Source organism: Acartia tonsa, chromosome 13, assembly GCF_053477335.1.
Source record: "Acartia tonsa isolate MP-2025a chromosome 13, ASM5347733v1, whole genome shotgun sequence".
Classification (NCBI taxonomy): Eukaryota; Metazoa; Arthropoda; class Copepoda; order Calanoida; family Acartiidae; genus Acartia; species Acartia tonsa.
In genome coordinates this window covers 12,051,618-12,072,825 of record NC_137272.1, presented here as the reverse complement: position 1 = coordinate 12,072,825, position 21,208 = coordinate 12,051,618, and the positions used below count along the sequence as shown (strand labels likewise).

At 34.6% G+C, this 21,208-nt stretch overlaps 1 protein-coding gene across 5 annotated transcripts in view; it reads right to left on the bottom strand.

Moving 5' to 3' along the window:
- The window catches only part of Fcp1 (RNA polymerase II subunit A C-terminal domain phosphatase Fcp1), a 47,676-nt gene that overhangs the window by 2,585 nt on the left and 23,883 nt on the right, over positions 1-21,208 (bottom strand). For 4 of the 5 annotated variants that reach the window (XM_080145580.1, XM_080145581.1, XM_080145583.1 and 1 more), the window contains exons 15-25: positions 17,884-18,009; positions 17,475-17,567; positions 11,372-11,456; positions 10,773-10,843; positions 9,027-9,132; positions 7,545-7,640; positions 5,411-5,479; positions 3,088-3,237; positions 2,862-2,920; positions 1,663-1,701; positions 210-296 (exon numbers count right to left, since the gene is read on the bottom strand). In XM_080145580.1, coding sequence (XP_080001706.1) covers positions 210-296; positions 1,663-1,701; positions 2,862-2,920; positions 3,088-3,237; positions 5,411-5,479; positions 7,545-7,640; positions 9,027-9,132; positions 10,773-10,843; positions 11,372-11,456; positions 17,475-17,567; positions 17,884-18,009 — 981 coding nt within the window. The remainder of the gene's footprint in view (positions 1-209; positions 297-1,662; positions 1,702-2,861; positions 2,921-3,087; positions 3,238-5,410; positions 5,480-7,544; positions 7,641-9,026; positions 9,133-10,772; positions 10,844-11,371; positions 11,457-17,474; positions 17,568-17,883; positions 18,010-21,208) is intronic. The other variant, XM_080145584.1, reaches the window with a different exon arrangement.

The following is a 21,208-nucleotide window of genomic DNA, read 5'->3' as shown; positions in this document are numbered from 1 at the left end:
CTCAGGGATCTTCAGGGATAAGACAATAGAAGATCTATTGATGTAAATCCCTAATGATGATAAACAAAATTACTTCCTTGAAATGTTTGGTCACTATCAAGATTATATAAAAGTACCCAAAGTTTTTGAGCCAACGAATACAAGAAGTGTGAAATTTACATGCCATTGCCCCATCCGACCGTACCATATTGTTTATTTCTAAAACTTACATCAAAATCGCTGGGAATTCCCTCCCCCCTCAACAGTTTGAGATATGGTCTCTCCATATTATCAGGGTCCAAGTTTGAATCTTCGTCCTAAATAAATAAGTTACAAGAACAAAAATTTATGTATATTAAAGCTACAACGACGCTTTCACTAAAAGTACCCTCTAGACATTTGATAAACCCCACCACCTTTACCTAAAAAATAGAAATTATTTGGAGGTGCTCCGTCAAAAACCTCTAACTGGCAGAAAACTGTCACGGCTGCCACATCGCCGCCGCCACGGCGACCTTCAGATTCATTAACATTTTTCAATTTGAGCACGAATGCCGCGCACACTTTTTAATTTTTAAAAATACCACTCTCCTTTTTTTCAAAAGTAAGAGGTGGAGGGGTTTTAAGTGCTTAACCGTGTAATTACCAAAATATCATGTATCCGAACCTAAATCTAAAGGTCCATATACAAAAAAAAATTCATTACAGAAAAGTCTTCAACAGCAGCCAAGAAAATTTCATTTTTAACACACCGAGAGTCATACAAACATTTGGAAAAATGAAGAAGGGGGGGGGGTAGACTTCTCAAACTCCTCCTAGGGCCAAGCCTCTAGAGGCATGAGGCGAAGCCACTGCCTAATAAAAGAAGACTGAAGTATTTATAAAGTAAGGTTTTTTCTTGTCTGAAACTTAAGATTTCTAACTGATTTAATTTTAACTTTTAGGGAAGCTCCATGTGAATTAATCATGTACCCAAACTATAACTAGATGAAATCTGCTTATCCGTTTACAACAAAATATGTTGAAGAAAAACAAGGATGACAACATCCATAAGTAGCGAAGCTCAAAAATTATTAATGAATATCGGGAAAAAATTTACTATAGAGCAGTGTTATACAATCTTCAAACTTGATGAAATAGGGATATCACGAAAACTTAAAACACGCAACCTTTGAAATCATGAAAAATTAAAAATCCAGAAATCGATCTAGCACCGCAATTAATAGACATTTCTTAATGAAACTTTATGGAAATTTGTAAAATATTAGCATATTCAATCCCTGATGATTTCAGTCGTCAATCCTGAATAGGAATAGATAAAACCATGAAAACCTGAAAATCTAGGAATCGATCTAGCACCCCAATCAATAGACAAATCTTAATGAAACGTAGTGAAAATATGTAGAATGTAAAATTGATTAATTCCTGAAAATTTCAGCCTTCAATCTTGAAAAGGAGTTGAGAAAATCACGAAAACTTCAAAATCTAGGAATCGATCTAGCACCCCAAATAACAGACAGATGGACAAAACAATCTTTATATTAGATGGGCAGGGCATATGTCATATAAATCTTCACTAAAAATTTCAGATATCTATCTAGGAAAAGAAAATCACGTTTACAGACAGACGGACATATGGACATTTCAAATTATAGAGTAGTTTCGCTACTAAAAAATACTTACATATTGATCGAGATCGTCGGATTTTCGTTTGTGCCCCCTGAATAGTTTTTTCATTTAGTTGGCTGGTTATCTAATTTCATAGTAGTGCAGAAACTTTATAATTCACTTTGTCTAGTCTGTCCGTCCGCCATTTCCTCCGTAACGCTATGTGATTTGATTGCTGAAATTTAAAGTAAATGTGATCAATGAGCTGCCAGTTGCAGTATATGATTTACTTTGTCCGTCGGTCTGCCGGTCAAGCTTAAAAAAACAGTCACATGAATTATCGCATATTTTTTCTTTTTCTTTCTATGATTACTGAACATCTGCTCTATAACTCTCTTTGTCCCTTTGTCCATCCATGATAGTTTGTGTTTCGCAACTAAAGTATGCAGGGGTGTATATTCTGCACGGCATCCCCTGCAGCAGTGGAGAAAAAATATAAAAATATGTATGAGAGCCATGTAGTAACAAGGATGACAACATCCATAAAAGCGAAGCTCTGAAATGGAAGGACAAACGAACATTAACACTTGTAGATTGTCAGAACTGAATTAGCAGAATATTAATGCATCAGTACAAACAATATTTTAAGAAAATTTGTTGCAAAACTGCATAAATAGATGATACTGTTTAAGGACATACTTACATTTTTGGGCCTTGTTTATAGAGATGCTTTGCTTATAACATTATACCTTGTTGTAATAGGAATCAGTTTTCAAAAAATTAGAAGAATCGGATAATTTTAACATACAAAAATTTGTTGTCAAAAAAGTTAAAAATCGACATGTTTAAAATGGACGTACGGACATTCTGGTATTGTTTATAGAGTTACTACGCTTTCTTAATTGTACCTAACTACTATAGGAATCATCATGCAAAGTTTGGAATCGATAGGACAATTCTAACCTGTTTAAATTAACGAAAAGAGCTAACTATCTGTGACGGACGGACGGACGGACCGACCCTAATTATAGAAAAGCTTCGCTTTTAAAAATGAATAAAATAAAAGGTAATGAAAACATATTTTGATTTTTCCACTTAATGAAAAAACTAGAGGGTAGAAAAAAATAAAATATTTTTCAGCCGGGGAAAAAATTAAGTTTGCTCAGAATATACACCCCTGAAAGTATGTTCAGTTGTCATACTTGCTTTTATATTTGTGAGTTCGTCCGTCCGTCAAGTAAAGATTGATCAAAAAGAGACCAATTAAATTTCCTAGGAGCTTCTTCATTATCCATATCTTCCTCCTCTGAAGATGTTGAGGATCTTCGCTTCTAGAATTATGATAAAGTTACTAAATATGATTCCTGGAGCAATGAGGTACAATTTTTAAAAAGATTTAAATTATTATTCCTCCCAATAAATATTCTACATCTAATCATGTAAGGATCAGAGGATCGAGGCCTAGCAAAAACTAAACATATTTAGCAAGTGTAAATTCCTGAATGGTGGTGCCGAGTTCATCATCCCCGCAGTTGCCCCCCTTGTTGTTGGAGCCCCCATACATGTCACTGTCCCCGTTATCATTCAGATCAGAGTCAGAGTCGGAATCACTCTCCCCGCTTAACACGTCCTCAACCTCTTTGTCCATTCCTTAATAGTTTGATGGTCAAGCAGGGATATTAAGGGATAGGACAATTGATGATACATTGATGTACAACCCAAAATGATGATAAATAAATAGATAGGGTAGTGCGGGGTTATTCCGGTCAATTTTTTGCTTCAACTTAAAAAAAACATACTTCCCAAAAACTTTTTCCGGTTTTTAAGAGTGCAAATGAACGATATGGCAATAACGAAGAAGCCTGTCATGGTCCCATTAAGATCTCGCAACTAGAAGTCGGTCAAAAATCGGTTTTAAGGGCGGCGGTTGGCCTATACCGGAATAACCCCACCGGTGGGGCTATTTCGGTCAGTTGACTTTGGGGGGGGTGGAACACCCCCTTAAAATATTTTTTTTAACATTTTAAACTATGAGTAGAAAGCCGAGGTCATTAGCTTTCTAACAGTACTAGTCGCATGCAGATCAGAAAATTTTTTGACCACATTTTGCCCATTTTAAAAAAGTCGGTAAAATCGCAAAAAAACATCGATTTTTTTCATGCAAACTTTTTTTAAAAAATCATACTTTTTATTATATGATTAGGTTTTTTTAAGCTTTATACATAAATTAGAGGCAATTTCTGATTCGCAGGTCTTGGAATTTCTTGAAAAAAGTGATTTTTTCCCAAAACATTTTTAATTTTAAAAATCCTGCCAGTTTTGACAGCAGTTTTTGATACTTTTTTTTTGTCTCAAATTGGCTAGGATTGACCTACAAGGGTGGTTAAGGTGTCTAAAGATGCAAAATTACATGTCTGACAATTAACTCGAAATGATATGGGGTCTAACTCTAATATTTCAACACATTTTATGCAACAGGAATTTTGAAAATGCAAAATCTTGAATATGTACTCTAAATCTTGGAGATAGAACCCATATCCTGGGGAGTTTTTGTTAGGACATGCAAAGAGCTTTCTATAGACACCTTAAACACCTTTCTAGCTTAATCCTAGCCGATTTGACATAAAAAATCAAAACCGCGCAAAAATCTCGAACACCCTCTTATACGAAAAAGATGCAAGGGTTTCATATGGAATTTTAAATCTTCTAGCAGTCTTTCTAATAGACATACCCCTTCTTACATGAGCCAATGCAGCTGATACATCTTCAGGAAAATATTTAAGGCGTTCCTTTGGGTGATATACTCTTCCCATTACTATAAAATTGTGTTTGAAAAATTTTTAATGTCTTTACAAATTGAAAAGCTTAGGCAACAAAACATGACATAATACAAGCAGTAAAATGACTAATAATGTACATCTAACAACAGGCAAGGCAATGATTAAAGCTTAGGTCATGAATTGAGGTTGTTCATGCTTCCAGATCACCTGAAAAAAAATTAGGGTATTATAAATTTATAAATACAGTAATAAAAAAAAGTAAAAAAAGTGACCGGAATAGACCCTTTTTTTGAGACGAAAAAAAAATTATGAAAAAATCAAGTTAGAACAACGACTCCAATTGCAAACGATAAATGAATGCCATATCTTTCATTTTACAAAAACCCGGGGGTCAATAGGACTTACCATTTTTTCACAATTTTAGATTGAACATGGCCTATTTTGAAATTTTTTTTTGCAAATTTTTTGCAACTTTTTGAGGGCAAAAAATCATAGAAGGAGTGATCTGACAAAAATTTGCTGAAGTAAGAAATGAAAGTATAGGCAATAAACTATAACTTTGATCTCTCGCAAACGTTTAGAACACCGTTAAAAAACGGTTTTTAAAAAGTTGGTCGAGTGACCGGAATTAGACCCCCCTATCGCATTAACCCCGCACTACCCTATTAGAATTTTAGCTCGAAATATTAAACATTATAATTTTCAAGCAACCAATCAATCAAATTTTTCTAAAAAGTATCAAAAGTTTTTGAGCCAACGAATGATACAGCATGTTGAAAAACCTTGAGAACCAGTTTATTTTACTGTCCAATCTCCCCTTCCATTTTTAATAATCGAATTTTGGTAGTCAACCATGGTAAAAAAACAAATATTAACTCTATGATTCTTATTTATTGTATTTTAAAAGAAAATTGTCTATACTATGATACATGATTTTTCATTATGCCTAAGAACTTGTACAAATTCTTCTCCCTCCTCTGCCAAGTGCTCCTAGAGGCCTGTAGAGGCAAAACTGAAATTCTAGTATTAATCAAATAAGTTACCTTCTAGATCTTTGGATGAAAAAGCCAAAAATGGGTCGGATTCAGCTACACTATGCTGTCGGCTGTATCCTAGATAGACAAATGGATATTTATAGTAAGCGATTTGAAAACCATTGCATTACATAAAAAGTAAAAACAGACAGACAAAAATACAGAAATTCACTAATAACATGAGGGGAAAAATGGGGGGGGGGGGGGATTTCTCTTCATAGGGTAGTAGTACCCTCCACAAAAATAGCTATAAACCTCCCCTGGAGCTATGAGAAGCTTTGCTGTAAAGGAGAACAATATAGGTTTAGCGGTTATGGAGATCTTTCGCAACACACACAAACATTCTGTTACTTTTATACAGGATAAACAAAAAAATGGAATAGGTAATTTTCTACATTATTTAATGCTCTCAATTTAATGAATTAGTGTAATCTCCAATTAGTTGAAAAGTTATTCATATTCTATTCTGATCATAATAAAAGGTTTTGGTAATGAATAAATTTTTAAATTTAAATAGAAGCTTTCATCTATTTCTGCAGCGAAGAATTACATTATTGGTTTTGTCAGTCTGACGGAAAAACTTCGTACGGCTATTAAAGTTTTCATTTAATGTATTTTCTTTAATATTATCAGCGAAGTAACTCTACAATCATAAATGTTTGTTAGTCTTTGCTTTTTTTTTAAAGTTAGTATGTTTTTTAACCTGCTTTATCTAATACTAGCGGCTACGCCCCTAGGGGCACTTGAGGTTGGGGGAATTAAATCCTAAAACCTATTTTATTAAATTTACATAAAAAAAATTGGGGGGAGGGGAAGGGGTGGGGGAATCCACTCCCCCGACCCTACTTTTAAATTTAATTTTTTTTTTTGGGGGGGGAGGGTTAATTTTTTTCTAGGGGCGATTTCTCTTGGGAGGGTGGTGTTACCCTCACCTAAAATAGTTATAAACCTAACCGAGACCAATGAGAAGCCGAAGAACCCGATCGCTCCATCGGTTAGCGAGATCCTTCGGTAAAGACAAACAGATACACAGACAGACAAACATCCTTTTACTTTATTATATGGATTGTCGTCCTTGTTAAATAGTTAAATTTGCCAATGTGTCCGGCTAGACCAATCACTCCACAATTCTTATGAAATTCTAGCAGTGATTTTGGCAAGGGTTTTGGCTATTTCATGGGAAGGATGACAACTTACCCCTCTTCTTCAAGAAATATGGCCTCGGGAAAAATACCCGCCCTCCCAAAATAAATTAATACAAGGCTGGAGGCAAAGCAACTAGTTTTATAAATTCATAACAACTCAAAAAAAATGATTTTGATTTCAATTTTGTTTTACCTCTTTCCTTATGTCAGTCTGTCAAAATAAAAAAAAATTATTTAAAATTAATTAAAAATAAATTTAAGTCTTTCATTTTCTTTATTCTTTTAAAGCTTTTAAGCACAATTTGTTTCTACCTTAGGGGATAAGAAAATGGACAATAAATTGATATACATCAGCAATGATAGTTAACAATATATTAGAGTAAAACACTAGAGAGAGAAAGGGATAAATTCTGTATCTCCCCATCGCAACCACCCTTCTATTGAATCATTGAAAATCAACCAATGGTGTCGCTTATATTAACACGGCCATGTAGCAGAAAATAATTCAGAAGCAGACGAAAGAGGTCTTTGAAAAAGAAAGGGAGGTAGTTGTATGTATATATACATCTATACTATACTATAAATCTGTTAACAATATTACCCATTTTGTATATGTAAATCATAAAAATTCAATTAGTGTACCAAGAGTCAATGTCTCCTCCCTCTCCTGATCCTACCCCTTTTAATTTTCTGTCTTTTCACGTACATAATATTATCCCAAACTCCTCTGCGGAGAGCGTCATTCATTACGGTGACTTAATTTGGGACACCTGCCATACTCGGCGAAGGTGAGGTAATAATGAGTAGCTCTCATGAGATAGCGGGTCAAGTCATAATGTGCTTGAACGTGGAGCTTGGTAGCCCTTGTGGCTATACAAAAGTGTCTCAGCCTACTCCATGACTAATTAGGTCCAAACCCTAAGAAACTATGGCTAATCAATCAATCAATCAATCAATCAAAGGGAAACCGACTTATTAATGTCTAAAATTAGATTTACCGTCATTGATTTCAATTTCTGCGCATCGTTCAGCAAAGGCAATCTCTGGTGAAGAACAATGGGCTGGCGGTTTCACGGTAACACTCACACTTTTACCTTTAATAGACAGATATATATATATATATATAATTAGATAGATCCAAACATTTCGACCAATAATTACAGAAGAGTAATTTTGTTCCTTATACTTGGGAATGAACATAAATTTATCGTCCATTGTCTTATCCTTTAAATCCCTGTGATAATCGCATACTTTTATGAAAGCATAATCTGCCACTTAAATTTTAATTCAGTCCAATTAAAACTTAATTCAATAATTCTGATATAAACTGACAACTCTACTTAAAAATAGATTTAACAAAACTTGCATTTTTATAATGTCGAAATTTGAGGAAAGTTTAATTGCAATCAAATAATCTTAAATCAAATTTTCAAACATATGAGTTAAGAGAATGATTTAGAGGGTATTTTTTTCCGCATAATTCCAGTAAAGTTGGGTGCAAGCTTCCAGTCAAATGCGCTTATTAGGTCAAACTGATCTTAATTATAACCAAATCATAATGCATAGTATTTACATATTTACATTTCAAGTACTTGATTATAGAGAATATTTGCTTAAAACATTGTACCTAACTGCTGTAGGAATCAACAAGCAAAGTTTGAAATCTGCGTTATCCTCTTAGAAATATTTTTTAAAATTTTTATACTCCCCCCCCCCCCCCCCCCCGACAGAACTTAGACTCTGGCATAAAACTACAATTTTTTTTACAATTAGATTAGTTTAGGTTATAGGCTAGGGGGCTTGGAGGCCGAGCGCTGCGGCAAGATAGACTAGGGTGCCGGACAACGCTGCCAGAGTTCCGGTAAGGGGGGGGGGGGTCGGAGGGGGAAGATAAAAATATTTCTAAAAGGATAATACCTTAAAATCGATAATACAATTCTAACATGTCCTAATTAACGAAAATAGCCCTAATTAAAGAAAAGCTTCGCTTTAAAAAATACCTTCACTCTTTAATTATAAATAGGTTGCAATTTTCTAATTAGGTTTTTACGTTTCATTTTTAGATTTTGTACTTATCTACCATTCATTATTTATACCCAAATATATCTTTTTTTAAAATCTGGAATCCGAATCATAAAATAAATTGATGTACACCAACAATTATGATAACAAAATTACCCCTTCTGTAGAACAACAATACAATTGACATTAATGCCAGAGAGAGAGTGGACAATGGGCTGTTTTTTTTTACATAAGTCCTCAAAAATGTTTTTTAAACGTTTCCTTATTTGTTGGCTGAACAACTTCGGGTACTTTTGATGAATTTTAATTGGTTGGTTTATTGAATTGAGTGTCCATACGTTTGAACTACTAATTATCATCTACATAACGGGTAATTTTTGTATTAACATTAGGAAATAAAAACAATTTTTTCGGCTATTGTCTTATCCCTTTAAATCCCTGCATCAATAAAATCTTACTGAGTTTGAAAAGACTTTCATCCACTTTGGCCCATCTCTCAGCACAGGACCACAGCCAGTCGGGGGTCACAATATGCACGTTCCCTAACTTCTTCGCCTCATTCACCTATAATAACATAAAGTATATAATAATATAACAGGATGGCTATCTTCTATGTGTACCAAAGGATCTCGCATAATCGAAATGGTTCTCCTTTTCAATGTAGCTTCTCATTTGTCCAGGGAAGCTTTATAACACTTTTGGTGGAGGGTACACTAACTTTCAAGACAAATCGCCAATTGAAAAATACGAACCCCCTCCGTCAAAAAAAGCAAAACTTCTCTGGGTAAAATTAAAATCAGATTTTTTCTACTTGTGAATGGTAAAAGATGTTTAGAGATATACGGTGGCGTGCACTGGGTTTTCCAATGTGGTTGCGCGAAGCACATCCCACAAATTTGACACCCTCCATTAAAACAAAATCGAGGATGTTTAATGGGAGGTGTAAGCTTTAGAGTTGATTTATTAAAGACAACAAGAAGAGTGTTATTTTATTCCTTAAATCGCAATTTTTTTTTCATAACCACGCTAGAAATGACCCTTGGTTATTTTAGGGGGGCATATCAATCCCCCTTTATTTTGATGGGGGGGGGGGGGGGATGGATACTTATTATACGATGTTTTTAAGTAACAAAGTGTGGTACAACTCCCCTCTCTAAAAATGAGAAAATGCCCCTTTAGTTATTATGCATTTGTTGAATATGTAAAACTTTGGTAACATAATATTTTTCATGAAAATATTTTGAACAGGGATCGGCGGACACAAACATATGTTGACCAGGGACCATAAGACAATGGAATATAAATAAATGTCTATTAACAATGACTATCCATTTTGGACATTACATGTTTGTAACCAACCTTTTTAATAAAAGTAAACACAGTTTTTGCCCGTCTATCAGTTGGTCATTTACTTTTTATGTGATTTACTTCTTTTTTGGCAAATTCCTTCTTTTTCTTTGTATTAAAAACCTGCATATATGCTCTATAAATAAATTTGTCCATTTTATGAATATTAGGTGCTTCGCTTCTTATAGTTGTTGTCATTCTTGTTAGGGTTAAATATAAAACGTAATTTCTCTGCGGTTTTCATGTAAATGGAGCCCTTACATTCACAATATGCAAATGAACGAGTTAAACTTAAAACAATTCAGTTTTCTACAAAACACTCAACAGTTTTGATAGAATTTAGGAGAAATGAGAGGGATAAAAATAATAGTTCCATGACAGTTTAAGTAAATTAAAGGGTGTTCCAAAATAGGCGAGCGTTTTTAAAATTCAAATTGCGTAATTATTCGAGTAAAACACTAGAGGGAGAAATGGTTAAATAATTGCAACCGTCTTGTGCAATAGCCCAATATCCGGCAAATTACCGGATAACCGGCTTTAGAAATCAGCCGTACACGTAATATTTTATACAAGGATCTACCTAAATATCTATCTATCTAACTATCCTATTATCTAACTATTTCATTGCTATCTATCCTAATGTTTATCTAAATACTAGGGTTGGGCCGGATTCCGGATATTGAAACTATGCGGAAACCGGATACCGGCTCATTTATAATACCGAATATCCGGTAATTTGCCGGATATCGAACGTTGGCTAGATATCCGGCCGGCATCGGATATCCGGCATTACAAATCAGCCGGATATCGGATATCCAACGAAAAAAGTATCCGGCTTAACCATTCTGTCTAAATACCTTAGCAGTTCCGGGTCTGGCCGCCACTAGATGAGTTGTTGTTGAGCTAACATTTTCAGAAACCTCAGCCCCTAAGAAGCACCACTATTTTTAAAAACCATTCTGTTAAAAATCTTTCTCAACCCAATTTAAAAGGAAAAAAATACTTTATCAGAAGCATCTGGAAAAACAAAACAAAATAATAAACCATTCTATAAAGGTAAAACATTTAAACTTGACGCAGATAGCAAATATTTATGATTAAGCAAAATAAACTGGTACTAAGAAACAAGGATGACAACATCCATAAAAGCGCACCTCTGGAACAGTATAACAATCAAACATTATCTTCTAACTTAGACTTCAGCAAAGCGTTTAATTGTGGACAAATGAGTTCCCGATACTTAGAGAAAAAAGAAGAGAAAACCAGTATTACAGTAAGGGTGTAAAATTTTCATCAGAAAATTCAAAATAAGGTAATACTCTGTTTATTACTATACAAATGGCGAAAAGTATTTGAAACCCCTCATTTTATTCTTCCCCCTCCCCTCCCCCTAACAAACAAAAAAGCTTGAACGACCTTCAATTCAAAAGTATCTTAATAACTTGAAAATATTTACCTAATGATCTTGCAAGCAGGAAGGGCTTTGATTTGTGTACAGGTACTTGGGTAGGTACTACTCCACTTAATACTAGGTTTACTCCCTAGATATGAAAAAAGATGGTCATTTTTTTTGCTTATTTTCCGTAAAGTTGTGAGTTACCGTTTTGTCAAATGCGCTTATTAAGTCAAACTGTTCTTAATTAGGACTAAAATTGTATACCTATGAAATGGTTATAATTAAGAAGTTTGACTTAATAATTTTCCCTCTGTTTACATAAGCACATAGATTTCCAATTACTACATAGAATAACAAGGGAGGGAGGGGACACTGGACTGTAAATCACAATTGCAATCAAAGTTTCATTAGTTGGTTAAAATGGACCAATAACTTAATCTACAGAAGGTATAATTATGTTTATAACTATTGGGGATATCAATGAATTTTCCGTCAATTGGTTACCTAAACCACAAATGAGAACAACTTAAAAGGGGGGAGGCGGATGTGTCGCTTTTAAAAACCAAAAGTGAAACTTGCATGATCTCAGCCCATAAAAGAGTTACAGCTCTAAAATTCGGCACAGCAGTTGCTTTTGTAGAGAACAATATGGAACTGTGAAGAAACGGCGGCGGAACCACCAAATTTTATTGCCCTTTCTCGCCATAATAGACAATTTTCAATCATCTGGGATAAACTTTTTTCTTCACAGTTCCACATTGTTTTCCACAAAAACAACTGCTGTGCCGAATTTTAGAGCTGTAACTCTTTTATGGGCTGAGATCATGCAAGTTGTCTTTTGGTTTCAAAAAGTGCACATCCACCTCCCCCCTTTAATACATAGGCCAAAATGAAAGAAGCTCAGAAAATACAATAATTTAGGTAAAAGAAAAACAATATGTTATGTCTTAATATTAGATTAAATGGCAGATAAGAAATATTTTTCTCGTATTCATTCGAATCCGGTGGATAGGAACCGGTTCTCATCCATACGAAAAAACTATGTCTAGCATCGTATTATATCCAGTTTTCTACGAATATAGAAATGTACAATCATAAGATTAAAACTAGTTTTTTTAGCCGGTGCCTCCGGAAAGCCGTTTATAATACGATACGAGAAATAACTATTCTTGCATTGCATTATCCCTCAAATATATGTAATATGTAGATAAAACTTGTTTACAAACTTGAAAACTTTGAATCTATTCACTTTGAATTTAAAAGTTTTCTGATAACCAGGGATTTCATGGGATTGGATAATTGAAGATAAACAAATTATATCTTCTGTAGATTAAAATTATTGGCTAGAACACCATTAAAACAAATTAAAATTTTCAGAAGACGTTGTTTAAAAACTTTGGGTACCAGTTCCCAACCTCCCTGATTTTTTCTGCATGATGCTAGAAAGATCTACACCCATCTCTTCTCCCAAATAGCAAAAACCTACAGAGACACAAATGAGATAGGGGAATAAACTCAGGAGAGGGAGGGGACATTGGGCTGTAAATACCCAAAGTTGTATGAATACATTATGGTATTCGTTGGCTGAAAAACTTTGAATACTTTTATTTTTAATTGGTTGGTTCCAAACTAATAAGTGTCTAAGACTGTCAACTTAAAAATTTAAACCTATTTTTATCATCAATTGGGGTGTAGTAGATCTTATAATCTTTCACTGTCTTATCCCTTAGCATTCCAGGGGGGGGGGGGGGTTAGTTAATCCTCCATTGTCCTATTGCTTTATATATTTGTAAAGATGCTTTGATGTCAAGATGAAAGATATTTACATATATTTTAACTTAAGTAACTCCTTTGATATACTCCTCAACAAGAGATTATATTTTGTATTAATATCCTTTGCGAACAGGGATGCTTATTGCCCATAACTTAGTAAAGCCAAAAAATATTTCATGGGGATTAAGGGGGGGGGGGGAAAGTTCTGACACATTTGCGTAAACAGTGAGTATAGGCTTTATCTTTGGACTGAGAAGATAGGTTATTAGGGATAAAATCATTCTTATATGATGAATTTCCCCCAGATTTAAGATTTTTTGGATAGGTCTCCAGGCCTGAAGGTGGTCTCTGTACAAGTAAAAATTAAAAATAAGATTTTTTTTGAAGAGTTAGAGATTAACTTATAAAACAAAATATGCTTCTTTTTGATTGTTATTCACATATTTGAAAAAAAAAACATACATATTTTGTCTCATTAGCTGACATCTCACTCTTAAAATTTTTTATTTTTTTTTATTTTTACCTGTACAGAGACCACCTGTAGGCCTGGAGCTCCGGAACCTGGAGGCCTATCCAAAAAATCTTAAATCTGGGGGAAATTCATCATATAAATATGATTTTATCCCTAATAACCTATCCTCTCAGTCCAAAGATAAAGCCTATACTCACTGTTTACGCAAATGTGTCAGAACTTCCCCCCCCCCTTATCCCCCATCCCCCCTATAAATTTGTGGGAAGTTTTAACCGCTTTTTAAAAGCCCAGCTTTTCTATAATTAGGGTCGGTCCGTCCGTACGTCCGTCCGTAACGGATAGCTTTTTTCGTAAGGGTGTCCCATAGTGTAGTGGTTAGCGCACTACGCTGTGGTTGGGAGAAACCGAGTTCAAGTCCCCACATAGACTTTGCACTTGGTTGACAAATGCTGTCGCAATTTATCAGATTATGATCACGCAACCTTCCCTAAGATGCCCTAGGGTTGTAAGGGGGGAGATTTGTAGGAAGTTAGGATTCTACAAATCAAGCAGCTCTAACCATGCTATCCCTCATCCATGCTCCTCGTATGAGAGTGCCATTAATTAGGGTGGCTTAATATGGAACACCTGCCAAAACTCTAGGCCAGGGTGATGTAATAATTGAGTAGCTTCCACGAGAATTGCGAGTCAGCTTGTAATGTAACATAGAATACAATCAGCTGTGCGCGAAGCTTACCAATCTAAGATTGGCCAAAAGATTCTCACTTCCAGTCTCCGTGTGCATCTGAGTCCTAACTTCAGAGAATCATGGCTACAACAACAACAACAAAGCTTTTTTCGTTAATTTAGACATGTTAGAATTGTCCTATCGATTTCAAATTTTGCATGGTGATTCCTTTAGTAGTTAGGTACGATTTAGAAAGCGTAGCAACTCTATAATCATTACCAAAATGTCCGTACGTCCATTTTAAACATGTTGATTTTTTACTTTTTTAAATAGTTTTTTTCGTTAATTTAGGCATGTTAAAATTGTCCTATCTATTTCAAATTTTGCATGGTGATTCCTGTAATAGTTAGGTACGAGTTAGAAAGCGTAGCAACTCTATAATCATTACCAGAATGTCCGTACGTCCATTTTAAACATGTTGATTTTTTTCATTTTAACAACAAATTTGTATGTGACCTAATTATCCGATTGGTCTGATTTTTGGTATACTGATTCCTGGGACAACAAAGTACAATATTATTAGCGAAGCAACTCTATAATCAAGTCCCAAAAATGTAAGTATGTCCATAATCATTATCCTGTATCAAGCAGTTTTTCAATAAATTTACTTACAATTTTGCTTTGACTCCTATACATTCGCATTCTGATTATTCAGTTCTGACATTACACAAGTGTTAATGTCCCTTTGTCCTACCGTTTCAGAGGTTCGCTTTTATGGATGTTGTCATCCTTGTTTTTGCAGCATTTTACCATACGACCCCAAACTTGAATTACCCCTCGATTAAGATTTTGTATCCCCCCCCCCCCCAACCAAAATATAAAGCTTGGACGTCCTTGGGACATACCGTATGAAATATCCTAATTCCAGAATAGCTACGCTGATGAAAATATACATCCCTTGTGCATCACATTTCAAAGTTTATCAAAGAAAGGATTATTTAAAAGTAGAAAGGAATAAGAAAACATAAGATTAAGGTAGAGGGAAGTTTGTACACTTTTAGGAAATGAAAATTCAGTATTAAATTTTGGCCTGGCCGTTTGGGCTTGCTTTTATAGTTATCAACCTAATTCTTTATGTAAACTCTCTTTTATTATTAGATATACATGTAAAACTTTGAAAATGGAATTTTAGGACTTTCCTTCTAGGGGCTTGTGGGGCAAAAGACCCCTCCAAACACTAAAATTTTAAGTACTGAACTTATTTTAAAGATATCGAGCTGATTTTTTTAATGGAAACATTTTCACATAACTGAAATAAGTATAGTAGTAACTACAGATTTCATTTACGCACTATCCTTCTAGGGGCTTTTAGGGTAAAACAACCCCCCAAATACAAAATTTATAAGTTTTGAGCTTAAAAGTTCCTAGAAGCAAAAATTAAATATGGGGTAGCTATGTAATAAAAGGTTCAAAAAAAAATCAGCTCGATATCTTAAAGAATAAGCTCAGAACTTAAAATTTTAGTGCTTGGGAGATCTTTTGCCCACTAGCCCCTAGAAGGAAAGTCCCAACATTAAAGGGGGGGGGGGGGGGGGCGAAAGTGACACTTTTTGAAACCAAAACTAAAAGTCAAAGGAACTCAACTAAAAAAAGAGTTACAGGTCTGACATTTTGCATGGCAGTTGCTTTATAGGGGTACAAAATGGAACTGTGAAGAAACGGCGGCGCAACCGCCGAAAACCGCCGTTTCCCGCCGAATTTTTTTTTGCCTTTTCTCGGCGGTTTTCGGCGGTTGCGCCGCCGTTTCTTCACAGTTCCATTTTGTACCCCTATAAAGCAACTGCCATGCAAAATGTCAGACCTGTAACTCTTTTTTTAGTTGAGTTCCTTTGACTTTTAGTTTTGGTTTCAAAAAGTGTCACTTTCACCCCCCCCCCCCCTTTGTCAAGTTTACATGTAAATCTAATAATAAAAGAGAGTTTACAAAAAGAATGAGGTTGATAATTGTAAAAACAAGCCCAAACGGCCAGGCCAAACTTTGATACTGAATTTTCATTTCCTGTAAGTGTACAAACTCCCCCCCCCCCCATTAATCTTCTCGACTATGTAAAATAAGTTTTGAAACTCATGTATTTTTCACAGTTTTACCACACCGGCGTTTTATTTTGAATTATAAAATTAGGATAATTTGCAGTGACGAGCATGCACAGGGTTTTGCTACGGGGATACGCAAAGCACACCCGAAAATTTGTTGTACACCCACCTAAAACCAATATCGGGGCCATGGGTATTATTTCAAGGCCAGGGGAGTGAATACACTCCCTTAGGTAACAACTCACCTTCATAATCGACATATTAAAAAATCGAAAGGCATCCTTTAGGTAACTACTAAACTGACAAGCAAAGAGCAAAAAATTTCCAACTCTCCTTAATTATAAAATTTTTTCTATTTTGGTAGGAATACCTTATTCCTCATTTTCATATCCTTGCTTTCTGTTTAATGTTACTTATGCAAATTAACTTCTTAGATAACTTTTAGAATGCAAAGCAAATATTTCTTTTCTTAAATATTTCTAAAAATTGTATTTTTTTATTTACAAAGAACAAAATTTGAAAGAGCAAAAATTTTCTTTCTCATATTCATTCGAATCCGGTGGATAGGAACCGGTTCTCATCCATACGAAAAAACTATGTCTAGCATCGTATCATATCCAGCTTTCTACGAATATAAAAATGTACAATCATAAGATTAAAACCAGTTTTTTTAGCCAGTGCCTTCGGCACATTCTATATCCGTAGAAAGCAGTTTATAATACGATGCGAGAAATAACTATTTCAGATTATTTTAAACAAGTTATCTGTACATATATTTTTCTTATTATTCATCTGACTACATACTAATATCTATCTTTTTTTTCTAGCTATCTTGCTATCTATTTATACTAACTGCATTCACTGAATTCTTTTTAGAAATTAAATGTTGTCCCTAGCCAGAGAGGGAGGGGACATTGAATTGTAAATTAATCTGTAGCCCAAAACTTTTAAAACCACGTTATCTTATTCATTGACTCATAAACTTTGAAAACTCAAAACTTACATTGAGTTTGGATTGGTTGGATTCAAACTTTTTAACTAATAACTAATAATCTACAGAAGAGATAATTTTGTTGAAATTCATTGGGGATGTATATCAAGTTATTGCCCATTGTCTCATCCCTTAATATCATCTTGCTATCTATCTATCTATTTACCTGTAAAGCTTTTCTCTTTACGTAAGGAACAACAGTCTTGAGATCTGGAACTTTCTCGTCCCCCTTCATCTGGTCGTACAGATCATAGTACGCCTGAAAATAAGTTTATTAGTGGCAAGTCATCTCAATAATTCACTACTGTTACTCCGAAACGCCTATGGGAAATGTGATTTTCTCGGCTGCTTTTAAAGATAAGACAGCTGAATTTTCAGTGAATATTCCCATGACCTGTCTGCAGCTGCACGCATCTAATCTATACATTGTTTCTTTTTCGTCTGTCTAGCATTCACGCTTAAAAATAACAGCAATATAAAAATTAATGTCGAGCATCTGACATAGCAGCAGTGGGGGGAATCATTTTTAATGATTCGAACCCGTGACCTGCCCGACACGATGACCATGTATTTACCTTATGAATGGTTTTAAGAATGTCCTCTAGGTAAAACAAATAGTCATCAGAATCTTCCACGTCTATGAGATCATCTCCTTTCTTCTCGGGTGCTTTCTCTCCTTGTGCCGTGCTGTCTTTGGACTCCTAAATAAAACATTGATTACCTACATCAAGGAGGGAATGGAACATTAGGCTGTTTGTTACACGTGATAAGGCCCCAAAGTTTTATGATAACGTTTTCTTGTTCGTTTAATTAACAACAGTGTCCAAACGTTTTAACCACTAATTGTAAACAACAGAATGTGCATTTCTGTATATCATCATTGGAAGTGTACATTTTATTGGACATTGTCTTATCCCTTTAGATTCCTGATTATAACATCCTAATTAAGGAGGGGGGGGGGGGGTTATTTCTAAATGATTCCTATAAAGTTCTAAAATCACTTTTTCCCGGAACGACAAAAGGGAATGCTCAATATCAAAATCAGTGAAGAAGGGGACATTGGATAGTAAACTACACTGGTACTACGATATTTTGGCTCAAAACTTCGGGTACTTTTGTCAAATTTTTATTAGTTGCACTTGCTTTCAAAATAATGACCAATATTTTCAATCTACAAAAATTGAACATTTATTTATAACCATTGGGGGTGGGGGGGGGGGTGGGGAATGCATATAAATTTACAGACTGGCCAGCCAATTTTGAAAATAAAAAACGTACATAACGTACACAAAAAAAATACGTTACGTACATAAAAAAAGTAAAAAAACGTACAAAAAACGTACATTCCTAATAAAAATAAGTTAAATAATTTCCTAGTTACCTATTATCAATACATTTAAGTCTACTAGCAGCTACCTGTAAAGGAGAACCATAGCGAACTGACAGACACAAGATATCCTTTTACTCTATTCAAAAGAACTAGCGTCTACGCTCCTAAAGGCCTCTAGGGGCACTTGAGGAGGGGAGAGTTGAATTCAATAAAAAAAACATGGATGACAACATACATAAGTAGCGAAGCTCAAAAGTTATTTGTAGACATCTGGAAAAAAATTAACTTAAAATCGCAATTAAAATTCATTTTTTGGGGGAGGAGGTAGTTTTTTTTCTAAAGTCAATTTCTCTTGGGAGGGTGGATGGTGATACTCTTCCCCAAAATAGTTATAAAACTTCCAAAAACCTATGAGAAGCTATCCTGTTAAGGAGAACCATATCGGTTCCGTGGTTAGCGAGATTCTTTGGTTCAAACAAACAGACATTCTGTTATTATGTACAAAGTATATCCTATTATAAGGACCAGCGACTACGCCCTTAGAGGCCTCTAGAGGAACTTGATTAGGGGGGGGGGGGGAGTTGAATTCAAAAACCCATTTTTTTATTTAAAAACAAAAAGTAAAAAACAAGGATGACAACATCCTTAAGTAGCGAAGCTCAAAAGTTATGGATGGAAATCTGGGAACTATATAAACTATAGAGTAGTGTCGTAAAAAATAAGCATTTAACTTATTTAAATAAATCACAAAACCTTTTAAAAATATATAATAACGTGAAAATCTAGGAATAAATTCAGCCCCCCAACCAATAAGCAAATCTCAATGAAACTTAGTGGAAGTATTAAGAATGAAAACTAATACAATCCCTGAAAATTACAACCGTCTATCAGGAATATGAGTTGTGAAAATCACAAAAACCTATACATCTAGGCATCGATCTAGCACTGCAACAAATAGACAAACCTTAAAGAAACTTTTTGAAAATATGTAGAATGTGAATTTATTTATTCCCTGAAAATTTCAGCCGTCTATCTTGAATAGAAGTCGAGAAAACCATGAAAAAAAGAAAATCTAGGAATAAATCTAGCACCCAACCAAAAGGCAAATCTCAATGAAAATATGTAGAATGTGAACTTATTCAATCAAAAAACAGGAGCCGAGAAAATCACATTTCTCCGATAGCATAACGGACTGACAAAGTGATTATAGAGTAGCTTCGCTAATAATTTTTTTAGTGAGGGAAGGGGGAGTAGACCACCCCCATTTCTGATTTCAATTTTAAAAAGAAAGAAAAAATAGGGGAAGGGTTGTGATTTTTTTCTAAGGGTAGTTTCTCTTGGGAGGGTGGTTGTACCCTCTCCCAGGACCTATGAGAAGCTACCCTGTAAAAGAGAACCATATCGGTTTAGCGGTTAGCGAGAACCTTCGGTACAAATAAACTGACAGAGAGACATACATCCTGTTATTACGTACTAAGTATATTCTATTAAATAAAGTAGTAAGTTTTTTGTCTGATGCTAATAGCCTACAACCTCACAAGATCATGTCGGTTCAGCAGTTAGCGAGATTCTTTGTTACAGAAAAAAAAAGGATTTATAGGATAAACATATAATAGGATATAGGGTTATTTTGTCTATTGCTAAAGATCTCAGAAAATACTAGTCTTTGATACAAAGTAAATCAATGCCTGTCTGTCTAAAGCTTAAGATCTTGGTAACCGCTGAAAAGATTGGGTTCTAAATTCTAATCTTCAGGGAATATTCTAGTCCTGTGGTAGTTTTAGGCTATTTTCTTAGAGTGTGGGAAACCCACCCCCCCCCCAAAAAAAAATCAACCACCCCTCAATTTATTTTTGTAAACTAATGCAAATCAGCGGGGTGGGGGAACCCCCACCGCACCCTGGGGAGAAGCCTAAATGAAAAAAATAATCACAATATTTTTTTATTTTTTTTTTGACAAATTTCCAACAAACGATTCTATAAAAGAGGGATACGAAGCCTCTAATCCTAGTAGAAAGTAAAAAGCTTTAAGTGTCCCTCCCCCAAAGAAAATAGCAAAAACCATCACAGGACTATTAGGTATATTCCATGAAGAGTAGAGCACAATAGGTTCAGTGGTTACTGAGATATTAAGCTTCTGATATACAGACGGACAAGCAGACGGACAGACATCATTCTACTTTGCATTATAGATAATATACTATTTATGTAATACTTTTTGTACAAATACAAATAAATATACAAATACTTTTATACTTATATTTGATTCTTATTCTTTAAAAACTGAAGATACCAAAAAATAAGACTTCTTAATCCTACACTGTGCACCATATGATATCTCGGAAAATTTATCCCAAGTATATAAAGAATTTGAAAAAAATTATCGTAAAATCTATTAAAGGGGTAGTAGCATGAAATGCATTTAAACTTGAATTTAGTCAACTGCATATCTCTTTCTGTTCAATAGTTTAAACTATATCTATAGGACATATATTTCAAATCCATAAATTTAAACTGTAAGTTCTAATAACATATATGCATAATTTACATACATATTTTTGTTCTATGAA